The 16,320-nt window shown below is 43.2% G+C and overlaps 1 protein-coding gene across 2 annotated transcripts in view; it reads right to left on the reverse strand.

Annotated features, from left to right (window-relative positions):
- The window catches only part of abcb4 (ATP-binding cassette, sub-family B (MDR/TAP), member 4), a 29,674-nt gene extending 21,224 nt beyond the window's left edge, over nt 1–8,450 (reverse strand). Inside the window, exons 1-5 of one of the 2 annotated variants that reach the window (XM_064947427.1) lie at nt 8,345–8,450; nt 7,814–7,877; nt 7,512–7,581; nt 6,383–6,539; nt 5,794–5,842 (exon numbers count right to left, since the gene is read on the reverse strand). In XM_064947427.1, coding sequence (XP_064803499.1) covers nt 5,794–5,842; nt 6,383–6,539; nt 7,512–7,581; nt 7,814–7,875 — 338 coding nt within the window. In that variant the 5' untranslated portion in view covers nt 7,876–7,877; nt 8,345–8,450. Of the gene's footprint in view, nt 1–5,793; nt 5,843–6,382; nt 6,540–7,511; nt 7,582–7,813; nt 7,884–8,344 lie in introns of both variants that reach the window. The other variant, XM_064947425.1, reaches the window with a different exon arrangement.
- Between the last annotated feature and the right edge of the window lie 7,870 nt (nt 8,451–16,320).

Below are 16,320 nucleotides of genomic sequence, written 5' to 3' on the forward strand. Positions count from 1 at the left end.
TTCATCTTATCTTTTCAACCACAGGACATAAAAACACTGTTTTCACATACAGGGCCTTCGGAAAGTATTCAGACCCCTGACCTTTTCACATTTTGTTACTTTACAGCCTTATTCTAAAATGGATTGAAAAGAACATTCCTCAGCAATCTACACACAATACCCCATAATGACTAAGCTAATACACTTTTTTGAAATTATTGCAAATTTATTTAAAAAAACGAAAACAGAAATACCTTATTTACATAAGTATTCAGATCCTTTGCTATGAGACTCCAAATTGAGCTCAGGTCCAGTTTCCATTGATCATCCTTGAGATGTTTCTACAACTTGATTGGAGTCCATTGTGGTAAATTCAATTGATTGGACATGATTTGGAAAGGCACACACCTGTCTATATAAGGTCCCACAGTTGGCAATGCATGTCAGAGGAAAGACCAAGCCACGAGGTTGAAGGAATTGTCCGTAGAGCTCCGATTTTGTTGAGGCACAGATCTGGGGAAGGGTACCAAAACATTTCTGCAGCATTGAAGGTCCTCAAGAAGATGGTGGCCTTGATCATTCTTGAATGGAAGAAGTTTGGGACCACCAAGACTCTTCCTAGAGCGGGTCACCTGGCCAAACTGAGCAATCGGGGGAGAAGGGCCTTGGTCAGGGATGTGGTCACTCTGACAGAGCTCTAGAATTCCTCTGTGGAGATGGGAGAACCTTCCAGAAGGACTACCATCTCTGCAGCACTCCACCAATCAGGCCTTTATGGTAGAGTGGCCAGATGGAAGCCACTCCTCAGTAAAAGGCACATGACAGCCCACTTGCAGTTTGCCAAAAGGCACCTAAAGACTCTCAGACCATGAGAAACAAGATTCTCTGGTCTGCATCACTGCCTGGCATGGCAACTGCTCGGTCTCCAACTGCAAGGCCCTGTAGAGGGTAGTGCGTACGACCCAGTACATCACCAGGGCCAAGCTTCCTGCCATCCAGGACCTATTTTTAAATGTTTTATTTCACCTTTATTTAACCAGGTAGGCCAGTTGAGATTTACATTTACATCTGCGACTTGGCCAAGATAAAGCAAAGCAGTGCAACAAAAACAACAACACAGAGTTAGACATAAACAAACATACAGTCAATAACACAAAAGAAAAATCTATGTACGGTGTGCGAATGTAGAAGATTAGGGAGGTAAGGCAATAAATAGGCCATGGAGGTGAAATAATTACAATTTAGCATTAACACTGGAGTGATAAATGGGCAGATGATGATGTGCAAGTAGAGATACTGGGGTGCAAAAGAGCAAGAAGATAAATAACAATATGGGGATGATAGTGGGTGTGGTAGTTGGGTGTGCTATTTACAGATTGGCTGTGTACAGGCACAGTGATTGGTAACCTGGTCTGACAGCTGATGCTTAAAGTTAGAGAGGGAGATATAAGTCTCCAGCTTCAGGATCGGTAAGATAGTCAGTTTTACGAGGGTATGTTTGGCAGCATTGAGTGAAGGAGGCTTTGTTTGCGAATTATGAAGCAGATTCTAGATTTAATTTTGGATTGGAGATGCTTAATGTGAGTCTGGAAGGAGAGTTTACAGTCTAACCAGACGCCTAGGTATTTGTAGTTGTCCACATATTCTAAGTCAGAACCGTCCAGAGCAGTGATGCAAGTCGGGCGGGTGGGTGCGGGCAGCGATCGGTTGAAGAGCATGCATTTGGTTTTACTAGCATTTAAAAGCAGTTGGATGCCTCGGAAGGAGTGTTGTATGGCATTTAAGCTCGTTTAGAGGTCTGTTAACACAGTGTCCAAAGAAGGGCCAGATGTATACAGAATGGTGTCGTCTGCATAGAGGTGGATCAGAGAATCACCAGCTGCAAGAGCGACATCATTGATATATATACAGAGAAAAGAGTCGGCCTGAGAATTGAACCCTGTGGCACCACCATAGAGACTGCTAGAAGTCCGGACAACAGGCCCTCCGATTTGACACACTGAACTCTATCTGAGAAGTAGTTGGTGAACCAGCTAAGGCAGTCATTTGAGAAACCAAGGCTTTTGAGTCTGCCGATAAGAATGCAATAATTGGGCCTCCCGGGTGGCGCAGTGGTTAAGGGCGCTGTACTACCAGAAACTCTGGGTTTGCGCCCAGGCTCTGTCGTAACCAGCCGCGACGTCTGTGGGGCGACGCACAATTGGCCTAGCTTCGTCCGGGTTAGGGAGGGTTTGGCCAGTAGGGATATCCCTGTCTCATTGCACCAGCGACTCCTGTGGCGGGCCGGGTGCAGTGCACGCTAACCAAGGTTGCCAGGTGCATAGTGTTTCCTCTGACACATTGGTGCGGCTGGCTTCCAGGTTGGATGCGCGCTGTGTTAAGAAGCAGTGCGGCTTCGTTGGGTTGTGTATCGGAGGACGCATGACTTTCAACCTTCATCTCTCCCGAGCCCGTACAGGAGTTGTAGCGATGAGACAAGATAGTAGCTACTAACTATTGGATACCACGAAATTGGGGAGAAAAAGGGGTAAAATAACAAAAAACAGAATGCGATGATTGACAGTCGATGAAGACGGCTGTCTTTTATCAATGGCGGTTATGATATCGTTTAGGACCTTGAGCGTGGCTGAGGTGCACCCATGACCAGCTCAGAAACCAGATTGCATAGTGGAGAAGGTACGGTGGGATTCAAAATGGTTGATGATCTGTTTGTTAACTTGGCTTTCGAAGACTTTTGAAAGGCAGGGCAGGATGGATATAGATCTATAACAGTTTGGGTCTAGAGTGTCTCCACCTTTGAAGAGGGGGATGACCGTGGCAGCTTTCCAATCTTTGGGAATCTCAGACGATACAAAAAAGAGGTTGAACAGGCTAGTAATAGGGGTTGCAACCATTTATGTGGATAATTTTAGAAAGAGAGGGTCCAGATTGTCTAGCCCAGCTAATTTGTAGGGATCCAGATTTTGCAGCTCTTTCAGAACATCAGCTGTCTGGATGTGGGTGTAGGAGAAGCAAGGGGGGGGGGGCTTGGGCAAGTTGCTGCAGGGGGTGCAGAGCTGTTGGCCAGGGTAGGGGTAGCCAAGTGGAAGGCATGGCCAACCGTAGAAAAATGCTTATTGAAATGATCGATTATCGTAGATTTATCGGTGGTGACAGTGTTTCCTAGCTTCAGTGCAGTGGGCAGCTGGGAGGAGGTGCTCTTATTCTCCATGGACTTTACAGTGTCCCAAAACCTTTTGGAATTAGTGCTACAGGATGCAAATTTCTGTTTGAAAAAGCTAGCCTTAGGTTTTGTAAGTCCCAGTCTACAACAGGCGGTGTCAGAGAAACGCCCTAAAAATTGTCAAAAACTCCAGCCGCCCTAGTCATAGACTGTTCTCTCTGCTACTGCACGGCAAGCGGTACTGGAGCACCAAGTCTAGCTCCAAGAGGCGTCTAAACAGCTGCTACCACCAAGCCATAAGACTCCTGAACAGCTAATCAGATGGCTACCCAGACTATTTGCATTACCCCCTCCCCTCACTCTACGCTGCTGCTACTCTCTGTTATTATCTATGCATAGTCACTTTAATAACTCTACCTACATGTACATATTCAGCGTATGTGACAAATTAAATTTGATGTAACCAAGATTGAACTCTTTGGCCTGAATGCCAAGCGTCACATCTGGAGGAAACCTGGCACCGTCCCTACGGTGAAGCATGGTGGTGGCAGCATCATCCTGTGAGGATGTTTTTCAGCAGCAGGGACTGGGAGACTAGTAAGGATTGAGGCAAAGGTGATGGAGAAAATTACAGAGAGATCCTTGAGGAAAAACTGCTCCAGAGCGCTCAGGACCTCAGACTGGGGGTGAAGATTCTCCTTCCAACATGACAACGACCCTAAGCACACAGCCAAGGCAACGCAACGCAAGAGTGGCTTCGGGACAAGTCTCTTAACCTGTTGAAACTCCCCATCCCGGATCCGGGATCATGACTAAAGCCTCAGGCTCATTAGCATAACGCAACGTTAACGATTTCTGAAAGTCGCAAATAAAATGAAAATAATGCGCCTGCTCTCAAGCTTAGCCTTTTCTTAACAACACTGTCATCTCAGATTTTCAAAATATGCTTTTGAACCATAGCAATTGACTAATTTGTGTAAGAGTATGTTAAGCTAGCTTAGCATTTTGAGTAGCATTTAGCACGCAACATTTTCACAAAAACCAGATAACCAAATAAATAAAATCATTTACCTTTGAAGAGCTTCGGATGTTTTCAATGAAGAGACTCTCAGTTACATACCAAATGCGCAGTTTTTCCTGAAAGCGTCTGTGTGTAGGAGAAATCGCTCCGTTTGTGTGGCTCAGTCGGTAGAGCATGGCGCTTGCAACGCCAAGCGTCGTGGGTTCGATTCCCGGTAGGGCCACCCATATGTAAAAGTAGTGGCCCCAGCCGACTTGTAAGTCGCTTTGGACAAAAGCGTCTGCTAAATGGGATATATTATTATTATTATTATTATATTATTTGTACATCACATTTGGCTACCGAAACAAACCGAAAATTCAGTCACCTACAACGTCAAACTTTTTCCGAATTAACTCAATAATATCGACCGAAACATGGCAAACGTTGTTTGGAATCAATCCTCAAGCTGTTTTTCACATATCTCTTCATTGATATATCGTTCGTGGAAGCCTGCATTCTTCTCTAAATTCCATGGAAAAATACTTGCAGCTGACTTTTGCGCACCAATTTCGGCGCAGGACACCGGGCGGACACCTGGTAAATGTGGTCTCTTATGGTCAATCTTCCAATGATATGCCTACAAATACGTCACAATGCTGCAGACACCTTGGGGAAACGACAGAAAGGGCAGACTTACTCCTCTCGCATTCACAGCCATATAAGGAGACAATGGAAAACAGAGCCTCAAAAATCCTGCTCATTTCCTGGATGCCGTCTCATCTTGGTTTTGCCTGAAGCTCACGTTCTAGGGCACGCACAGAAAATATCTTTGCAGTTCTGGAAACGTCAGAGTGTTTTCTTTCCAAAGCTACCAATTATATGCATAGTCGAGCATCTTTTTGTGACAAAATATCTTGTTTAAAACGGGAACGTTTTTCATCCAAAAATGAAATTGCGCCCCTAGAGTTTCAACAGGTTAATGTCTTTGAGTGGCCAAGCCACAGCCCAGACTTGAACCTGATCAAACGTCTCTGGAGCGACCTGAAAATAGCTGTGCAGCAATGCTCCCCATCCAATCTGACAGAGCTTTAGAGGATCTGCAGAGAAGAACTGGAGAAACTCCTCAAGCTTGTAACATCATACCCAAGAAGACTTGAAGCTAATAATTTTCAAAGGTGCTTCAACAAAGTACTGAGTAAATGGTCTGAAAACTTATGTGAATGTGATATTTCAGTAGAATTTTTTTATAAATTAGCAAACATTTCTAAAAACCTGTTTTTGTCCTTCTTTGTCCTTATGGGGTATTGTGTGTAGACTGATGAGAGAAAACAAACAATTTAATCAATTTTAGAATAAGCCTGTAACATAACAAAATGTGGAAGAAGTCAAGGTGTCTGAATAGTTTCCGCATGTAGACACTGGTATGGTGCTGGAGATAATGAATAGGAGGTTGAAAAGTGGTGGAATTGCCATTTAACTATGCAGTTCACCCTGTCTAGGTTATGAAAATAGATGAAGTCCAAGTTCCCGTGAGATACTGTGAGAATTTGCAGACTCACGGATACGGAGCCTCTGAAATAAATCCGGTCAAAGATCAGGAACTACTCCCTTCTTGGTAAACTGAAATATCATTGAGTCTTAGCCTCACCCCGTCATCTCCTCTCCCAGAGTGGTGTTGGAAACAGGGAACGTGATGTCTAGAGCAGGAAAAGATGTGACAGTTAGACAGTTAAAGGGCAATTCCACCACTTTTCAACCTCATGTTCATTATCTCCAACACCAAACCAGTGTCTATATGTGAAAACAACCTGTTTCTATGATCTGTGGTTAAAAAGATGAGAAGAAAGGTCCTAAAAAAATGTTATCTGTGTCAAAAAACAGTGATTTTCAAAACCTGCAATGAGTTTCTACCCAGAGGGTATTTTCTTGCTCCCCGCATCACCTCAAATCTCATATTGTTTGAAAATCACTGTTTTTTGACAAATGTTTTAGCTTTTTATGATGTCATCAGGTATAACTATTTAACGTTATATTTTTTCCTTTTTTTTTAGAAATGCGTCATTTTCACATGTAGGCACTGGTATTGCGTTGGAGATGAAAATGAGGTTGAAAAGTGGTGGCGTTGTCCTTTAAGAGTGTGTGTGTGTGTGTGCGTGTGTGTGTGTGTGTGTGTGAGTGTGTATTTTTGTGTGCATGCTTGTGTATGTGTGTGGGTGTGTGTGTAGGGACTGACTCACTGGTGAAGTTATTCTGTGTCTGTATGGAGTCTCCTATGAAGCTGTCAGTCATGTCCCCAAAGACGATACACATGAGAGGGAGGACCGTTCCATTAACCATAGCCATAATGGTCCCCAGCACAATCATCAACCTGTCCCAACCATCAGCAAACCTGAACTATAGAGGCATGGGGGAAGAGGAGCGAGAGTGAGGGGCAGGATGGGGATATGAGGAAAGTGCGAGATTGGGAAGGAAAGAGAGAAAGGGAGTGAGAAGGGGCAGGGGAAAGGGAAGGGGAGAAAGAATAAAAGAGGGGGAAGGATAAGTGGAGAGGAAAAGGGACAGAGATGGACAGATGAGCAGAGAGTGAAAGAGAACATATGAAGGTAATGAATACTCTGAGTCATTTTGTATGTAGAACTCCAGTATGTTTCTCCAGTGGTAGAGGCTCCTAACCAGAGGAAGTTTAACCAGCTATTCTACTGGCCCAGCAGGGGTCCAGAGGAAATTCAACCTTCTGCTATTCTACTGGCCCAGCAGGGGTCCAGAGGAAATTCAACCTTCAGCTATCCTACTGGCCCAGCAGGGGTCCCGAGGAAATTCAACCTTCGGCTATTGTACTGGCACAGCAGGGGTCCAGAGGAAATTCAAACTTCAGCTATTCTACTGGCCCAGCAGGGGTCCAGAGGAAATTCAACCTTCAGCTATCCTACTGGCCCAGCAGGGGTCCCGAGGAAATTCAACCTTCGGCTATTGTACTGGCCCAGCAGGGGTCCAGAGGAAATTCAACCTTCTGCTATTCTACAGGCCCAGCAGGGGTCCAGAGGAAAGTCAACCTTCAGCTATTCTACTGGCCAAGCAGGGGTCCAGAGGAAATTCAACCTTCAGCTATGCTACTGGCCCAGCAAGGAAACAGAGGAAACAGACCACTCCCCAACCCCCCCTATTTCCACATTCATGTCTGATCTGGGTTCCAACTTTACAGGCATGCAAGCACGTTGCACGCACACAGTCACATGCACACACATTCGCACAACCACCCATCCACACACACACACACACACCAATAATACCTCAGGGCTCTGATAATAAATAGTCTACAGTGTGTAAAGCTGGAGAAGTATGTGATAGTTTATCTCGGCTACTCACCAGAGCTATGGCGCCAATCATCGGCATCTTTGGCTCTTTCTCCCCCTTTTTATTTTCATCTTTATCCTCTCTAGAAGAGACAGAATATCTACAACGTCATTTTATAAATCAATTTTATATAATAATCTTTAAACTTTAAAAACGGCAGATTAAGTTATTGAGTTGGTTAACTCATGAGCGAGACCGTAATTCCAATGAAGGAATAATAACACACATCGATATTATACTGACTATAGAAACAATTGTTGACAAAATACAAACACCCAAAGATAAAATTCTAGGCATAGCACCTAAATATTTACCCAATGTCTCCGTTTTGCTCAATCTTGACTTTGGCCACAGCTATCTCGTCCTTCTTGCCCATGTCTGTGTCTTATGGCATGTAGGAAACAATACAGACAGGTACAACCGTACATGTGAGATCGCAAAGACGTGTAACGGTAAGATATTTAAGCGCCCTCAAGAGTCTGGGGAAAGACAAACTTTGACACCTGCAATAAAGTATTTAAGGGGCTAACCCAATAGGCTGAACTCATCATGGGCGTGCGTGCGTGCGAATTCATTGTTAAACGATAACGAACTGGTTGCATGATACTGACTCTGGTTCTTGACCACAGAACTAGAATGAGATTATATTTCTATGGTCTGGACTCGGTAATGAATTAACACCCTCAATATGCCCCAGAAGTCTACTTCATATTTATTAAGCATACTTTTGAAATAGTTGGGTAGTATAGGCTATAGTTTAGACTTGTCTTGTAGGCTATTAGAAAAAGCAGTCGAGATCCGGTCGAGCACATTACAAATACATAATGGTTGTTAGATAAACTCACCGCTTCTCTCCCGCCAGTTGGTCCACTATCGGTGCTTTCCCCCCAGCTCCGTTGCTGTCCTCTCTTTATCTGCCTCTGTTTCGCTCTCACAATAGAGAAACAAGGGAGGCAACAGCGCTTCTCTTATATCATAGTTACACGGGGGTGACATCATTTACTGCCGCGTGCCGCCCCTGCTCAAATCACACCTTCCGATGTCCATCAAACGTCTGTCTGTCCTTGACTTTGACGTCAGGAGCTGCTTTAAGGGAGGCGACAATGACCTATAGGGTTATGGCTGAGTGTGTGTCTTTGTTATTACATTACAGATACCGAACATGGCCATCTCATGTTGCCGCTATTTGAGAGACAACCACCGCTACTCTACAAAAGTGATCTTATCTTTCTCTCACAACATCGTGAACCAACAGTGGGCATCCATATAGCTAATGTCCAATCTCTTATAAAGAATGGAGAGCCTAACAGTTCAGCAAAATGAACACCTTATTGACTGTTTCATCTATTGACGTGCCTAGAACACAGAGTGAACAATGACTATAAATTATCTAGGACTAGCATATAATAAACTCCCGAGCGGTGCAGTGGTCAAAGGCAAAGATTCTCAGTGCAAGAGGCGTCACTACAGTCCCTGGTTCGATTCCAGGCTGTATCACATCCGGCCATGATTGGGAGTCCCATAGGGCAGTGCACAATTGGCCCAGCATCATCTGGGTTTGGCCAGTGTAGGCAGGCATTGTAAATAAGAATATATTCTCAAATGACTTGCCTAGTTAAATAAATACAAATTTAGTTACTATCACAATCCAATGCCCCTTACCTCTATTTGTTATTGTTCAGCTTAGGCCAAATCAGTTTCTCTTATTAATTACATTGAGAACACACACTGTAAAAAAAAAATAAACCCCACAAATATATTGTTTCAACTAATTAAGTACAGTGCCTTGCGAAAGTATTCGGCCCCCTTGAACTTTGCGAACTTTTGCCACATTTCAGGCTTCAAACATAAAGATATAAAACTGTATTTTTTTGTGAAGAATCAACAACAAGTGGGACACAATCATGAAGTGGAACGACATTTATTGGATATTTCAAACTTTTTTAACAAATCAAAAACTGAAAAATTGGGCGTGCAAAATTATTCAGCCCCCTTAAGTTAATACTTTGTAGCGCCACCTTTTGCTGCGATTACAGCTGTAAGTCGCTTGGGGTATGTTTCTATCAGTTTTGCACATCGAGAGACTGAATTTTTTTCCCATTCCTCCTTGCAAAACAGCTCGAGCTCAGTGAGGTTGGATGGAGAGCATTTGTGAACAGCAGTTTTCAGTTCTTTCCACAGATTCTCGATTGGATTCAGGTCTGGACTTTGACTTGGCCATTCTAACACCTGGATATGTTTATTCTTGAACCATTCCATTGTAGATTTTGCTTTATGTTTTGGATCATTGTCTTGTTGGAAGACAAATCTCCGTCCCAGTCTCAGGTCTTTTGCAGACTCCATCAGGTTTTCTTCCAGAATGGTCCTGTATTTGGCTCCATCCATCTTCCCATCAATTTTAACCATCTTCCCTGTCCCTGCTGAAGAAAAGCAGGCCCAAACCATGATGCTGCCACCACCATGTTTGACAGTGGGTATGGTGTGTTCAGGGTGATGCGCTGTGTTGCTTTTACGCCAAACATAACGTTTTGCATTGTTGCCAAAAAGTTCAATTTTGGTTTCATCTGACCAGAGCACCTTCTTCCACATGTTTGGTGTGTCTCCCAGGTGGCTTGTGGCAAACTTTAAACAACACTTTTTATGGATATCTTTAAGAAATGGCTTTCTTCTTGCCACTCTTCCATAAAGGCCAGATTTGTGCAATATACGACTGATTGTTGTCGTATGGACAGAGTCTCCCACCTCAGCTGTAGATCTCTGCAGTTCATCCAGAGTGATAATGGGCCTCTTGGCTACATCTCTGATCAGTCTTCTCCTTGTATCAGCTGAAAGTTTAGAGGGACGGCCAGGTCTTGGTAGATTTGCAGTGGTCTGATACTCCTTCCATTTCAATATTATCGCTTGCACAGTGCTCCTTGGGATGTTTAAAGCTTGGGAAATCTTTTTGTATCCAAATCCGGCTTTAAACTTCTTCACAACAGTATCTCGGACCTGCCTGGTGTGTTCCTTGTTCTTCATGATGCTCTCTGCGCTTTTAACGGACCTCTGAGACTATCACAGTGCAGGTGCATTTATACGGAGACTTGATTACACACAGGTGGATTGTATTTATCATCATTAGTCATTTAGGACAACATTGGATCATTCAGAGATCCTCACTGAACTTCTGGAGAGAGTTTGATGCACTGAAAGTAAAGGGGCTGAATAATTTTGCACGCCCAATTTTTCAGTTTTTGATTTGTTAAAAAAGTTTGAAATATCATGATTGTGTCCCACTTGTTGTTGATTCTTAACAAAAAAATACAGTTTTAAATCTTTATGTTTGAAGCCTGAAATGTGGCAAAAGGTCGCAAAGTTCAAGGGGGCCGAATACTTTCGCAAGGCACTGTAACTGGTTCCGCATAGTATTTTCTTGTTTACTCAACTTTTGGAGCGAAGTGTTACCTGAACAACAACAACAAACTTATCTCCAACTTGTGAAAACTTTGCTCAACTTGTTCATTCAACTGTAAATTAACATTGATTATGTTATTTTTCCTCCAGTCTGAGTTAGTGCTTTGTCTTGTTCACTCTGTTCAAATGTGTTCTGTCAGCTTGTGTAGCATTGAAAAGGGATAAAGACTCCCACATGGCCATTTACCTCTCTACATTTGTTAATCATTGTCATCATCAGGGATTGGTACAGGGTTCACATACCCACAGACAGACAGTATGGTGGCCAGTGAGTTGCTCTTATTGATTAAACCATTAACTTCCCCTCAGAATCTCTCTGGCCTGTCTTGGCCATTGATCAAGCTGGAATGACTGGACATCGGACAAAATATTCAACCACTGAAGGACAATGGAGTAAAAAACATGTATATCTCAATGACAAGCTAAACCAGAAGACATTTCTCTACTGAGCTTCCAATCTCCATTGTCCTCCATGACTGTCTGAATATAATGTATGGTTGGACTGGTAGATAATGTGAAGTGAAGTGACAGTAGACACCTCCCCTCGTGTTGGGCTGGTAGATAATGTCAGTACACAGTGAAGTGACAGTAGACACCTCCCCTCGTGTTGGGCTGGTAGATAATGTCAGTACACAGTGAAGTGACAGTAGACATCTCCCCTCGTGTTGGGCTGGTAGATAATGTCAGTACACAGTGAAGTGACAGTAGACATCTCCCCTCGTGTTGGGCTGGTAGATAATGTCAGTACACAGTGAAGTGACAGTAGATACCTCCCCTCGTGTTGGGCTGGTAGATAATGTCAGTACACAGTGAAGTGACAGTAGATACCTCCCCTCGTGTTGGGCTGGTAGATAATGTCAGTACACAGTGAAGTGACAGTAGACACCTCCCCTCGTGTTGGGCCTGTAGATAATGTAAGTACACAGTGAAGTGACAGTAGACACCTCCCCTCGTGTTGGGCTGGTATATAATGTCAGTACACAGTGAAGTGACAGTAGACACCTCCCCTCGTGTTGGGCTGGTATATAATGTCAGTACACAGTGAAGTGACAGTAGACACCTCCCCTCGTGTTGGACTGGTAGATAATGTGAAGTGAAGTGACAGTAGACACCTCCCCTCGTGTTGGGCTGGTAGATAATGTCAGTACACAGTGAAGTGACAGTAGATATCTCCCCTCGTGTTGGGCTGGTAGATAATGTCAGTACACAGTGAAGTGACAGTAGACACCTCCCCTCGTGTTGGGCCTGTAGATAATGTAAGTACACAGTGAAGTGACAGTAGACACCTCCCCTCGTGTTGGGCTGGTATATAATGTCAGTACACAGTGAAGTGACAGTAGACACCTCCCCTCGTGTTGGGCTGGTAGATCATGTCAGTACACAGTGAAGTGACAGTAGACACCTCCCCTCGTGTTGGGCTGGCTGAAAGGGTAAAAGGAACAGGTGTGTGTTATTGTCCCTGACTATGTGCATGTCAAAGACCAATTCAGATAACACATGATTGTTATACAACATTCAATAAACACACACCAGTGTTTGGGCTAAAGGTACAGTTAGTCAGGAGCTTCTCTACGCACGCACGCACGCACAGGCAGGCAGGCAGGCAGGCAGGCAGGCAGACAGACAGACAGACAGACAGACAGACAGACAGACAGACAGACAGACAGACAGACAGACAGACAGACAGACAGACAGACAGACAGACAGACAGACAGACAGACAGACAGACAGACAGACAGACAGACAGACAGACAGACAGACAGACAGACAGTGTCACTCATTGACAATATTCTAATACAAAAGGGGGAGTCATACTGTGAGATCACTTCTTGGGTTTTCGTCACACTTTGACTCAGTGGAAGTGGATTACATAAAGTGATGTCACCGGTTAATGAAGGATTGACCTAAAAACAACTGGAGTAATATGAGTTAAAAGGTTTTAAAACAAAAAGCACGTTAGGATAGGTTAACTTCCTTGATGTTAATGTCTTACTATAGGATGAATATATGAAGTATCTAGGTTTGTTCAGTCAAACTACAGACAGATCGAGGTTGTGTCTCACAAAAGTAGGTTAAGAATCCGTTACTAGTCAGTCAGATAAGGTCGCTCCTCCCTATCAAAACGTCAGACACCAATTCATCCCAAAGACAATATACCATTTTTCTTCCTTTTTATCTCTGAATGGTTGGGAAAGGGCTCAAAGTATTTCACAGATCAAATCTACACCTGTTGCATTCGGCCCATGTGACAAAAAACATGTGATTGGATTTGAATAATCTTCTATATCTATGAATCATTCACTGAAGCTCTTTCAGCTGTTATTGTGGTACTTCATAGGATCAGATTTTCCCCTTTACTTACATTCTGATAATCAGGAAGAGAGATCTGCTCTTTCTCTCTGGTTCTGATGTCAACCACAGAACTAGTGACTACACATTCAGGAGGTCAGAGATAGAAGCTGAGGTATGGAGCGCAAGTCTGTATTCCAGTCCTCAGGGTTCTTCTCAGGCTCAAACCAGTTCCAACCAGTTCTGAGGAACAGGGGAAGAAGAACAGGGTCGGAGATTTTGATTAGTAAAGACTGTTTAACCTTAATTCAATCAGAAAATACCCTTGAGGTTGAAAATCTCTTTTGCAAGAGCAACCCACAGTGTGAGATAAAATGGCAAAACTAGCCAGCAAGTCTCTTCGAAAGTTTGTAGAATTTTATTTACATATTATATACTGTATATTCTTTTGGGGGGAATTTTAGGTTTTGGTCAAAAAATGACTAAAATCACCAGGAATTCAGCTTAAAATTAGTTTGATTTAGGTCATCTGTTCACCTCATATTCCCATGAATACAAATAGACATATGTGATTGTGTCTCAATGTAATCAAGGTATGAAATTATTGTTATTTCCAAATACAATGGTATGAAATTATTGTTATTTTCAAATACAATCTAATTTTGGGCGTAGTTGTGGACAATTTGCAGTGTACAAATTATTATAATTATGTTCCAGCCCCCTGACCATCCATTCCAACAAAAATCGGTCTGCGGCTGAATCTAGTTGGCTACCCCTGCAGTAAGGGCACCTCTCGTTTAGTTAGAAAATAGTTTAACCCCTGAGATGAGGCATCTTGTTTCCTCAGAAAAAACACATCAAAACAGTTTTGATTGGTCTCTCAGTAGAGTTTTGATTGGTCTGTCTCAATAGAGTTTTGATTGGTCTGTTTCAGTAGAGTTGTTGTCTTGGGGTAGATAAGTAGTCTATTGCATTTCATCAGTAGCCCAAAAACACTTTTTTCAATATCCATGAATCCACTTAATCCTGGGGTGTCAAACTCATTCCATGGAGGGCCGAGCGTCTGCTGCCTTTTCCTTTCAATTAACACCGAGACAACCAGGTGAGGGGAGTTCTTTGCTAATTAGTGACTTTAATTCATCAATCAAGTACAAAGGAGTGAAAACCCACAGACACTCAGCCTCCACAGAATGAGTTTAACACATGTGCCTTAAACTCACCAAATGCCCCTGTGGCTCTCCTCTGCTAAAAACACCATACTGACTATACCATGTCCAGGGCACTACAGGAAAGGGGAGGAAGGATTCAGGTATTGGAACAGCTGCAGCTCACTCCATGGCCACTGGGGGTCCCCATCTACCTGAAAACAGACATTTCTAACATATTTATTTTTGTTTTATTCTCACATAGGTGTGGTTTTACTGGGTTAGCCAAAGTAGTACAACACCCTTCAGGCAAATTAGGGTTAAGTGCCTTCCTCAAGGGCAGAGCAACAGATTTCACCTTGTCAGCTCAGGTAATTGAACCAGTAACCTTTTAGTTACTGGCCCACCACTCTAACCACTAGGCTACCTACCACCCTGTCATATCATAACAGAGAACACAGTTCGAACACGTTCAATGTTGCCTGTGGCCTGATTAAATTAACATAAAAAACCTTGCTTTGCTTTCTGTTTATTGTTGCAGCACCATTTCAGCTAGTCAAATTACTGTACATATAAATATAAATATCCTATATTTGGCGAATATAGGTTATTCTCATTCTGATCATCATCAATATATTACACAAAACAATAACCATATAGATTATGTATACTGCACAAAAATATAAACGTAATAGGTAAAATGTTGGTCCCATGTTTCATGAGATGAAATAAAAGATCTGAGAAATTGTACATACACAAAAAAGTGATCTCAGATTTTATGCACACGTTAGTCTACATCCATGTTAGTGAGCATTTTTCCTTTGTCAAGATAATCCAAACACCTGACAGGTGTGGCATAACAAGAAGCTGATTTTACAGCATGATCATTACACAGGTGCACCTTGTGCTGGGGACATTATAAGGCCACTCTAAAACATGCAGTTTTGTCACACAACCACAGATTGTGGCCACAGATGTCACACATGTCACAGATGTCTCACATTTTGAGGGAGCATGCTATTGGCATGCTGACTGCAGCAATGTCCACCAGAGCTGTTACCAGAGAATTGAACGTTCATTTCTCTACCATAAGCCACCTCCAATGTCATTTTAGAGAATTTGACAGTACGTCCAACTGGCCTCACAACCACAGACCACGTGTAACCACACCAACCCAAGACCTCCACATCCAGCTTCTTCACCAAGTCTGAGACCAGCCACCTGGATAGCTGATGAAACCGAGTATTTCTGTCTGTAATAAAGCCCTTTTGTGGGGAAAAACCTATTCTGATTGGCTGGGCCTGGCTCACCAGTGGGTGGCCTTGGCTCCCAAGTGGGTGGGCCTATGCCCACCCAGGCCCACCCCTGGCTGTGCCCCTGCCCAGTTATATCAAATACATAGATTAGGGCCTAATGAATTTATTTCAATTGACTGATTTCCTTATATGAACTGTAACTCAGTAAAATCTTTAAAATTATTGCATTTTGCATTTATATTTTTGTTCAGTAAAGGTTGAGCTTTAGATCTGCGGTGGCTTTTGTCTCACAAATAATGATAAAGGTAAACAAACCAGCAAATAGCGCGAGTAGCAGAGATCCAGATTCAGCACCATGGATAGCGGCCACCGGAACCACCGACGATCTGACATTTGAGAACCACAAGACTGGACAGCGGCTGATACCTCGTGGTGATCCTGTTGGAGTCATGTCCAACCTGGTCATCAGGAAGGATCAGCCAGTCATGAAAAATAAAATGTACTACTTCAATATGGAGATATCCTTAATGGCGCTGCCCTTGCTGCCACAGACACTATAATGGCACTGATACCAGAGAATGAGTCCTGAATCTATCTCTATGATTATTCTTCAAGTGATTCTCCCAGCTGCCATTGACGTTGCTCCAGCTTCAGCCAGTCACTGTCCACAGTCTTGAA

This window comes from Oncorhynchus masou, chromosome 30 (genome assembly GCF_036934945.1).
Source record: "Oncorhynchus masou masou isolate Uvic2021 chromosome 30, UVic_Omas_1.1, whole genome shotgun sequence".
Taxonomy (NCBI): domain Eukaryota; kingdom Metazoa; phylum Chordata; class Actinopteri; order Salmoniformes; family Salmonidae; genus Oncorhynchus; species Oncorhynchus masou.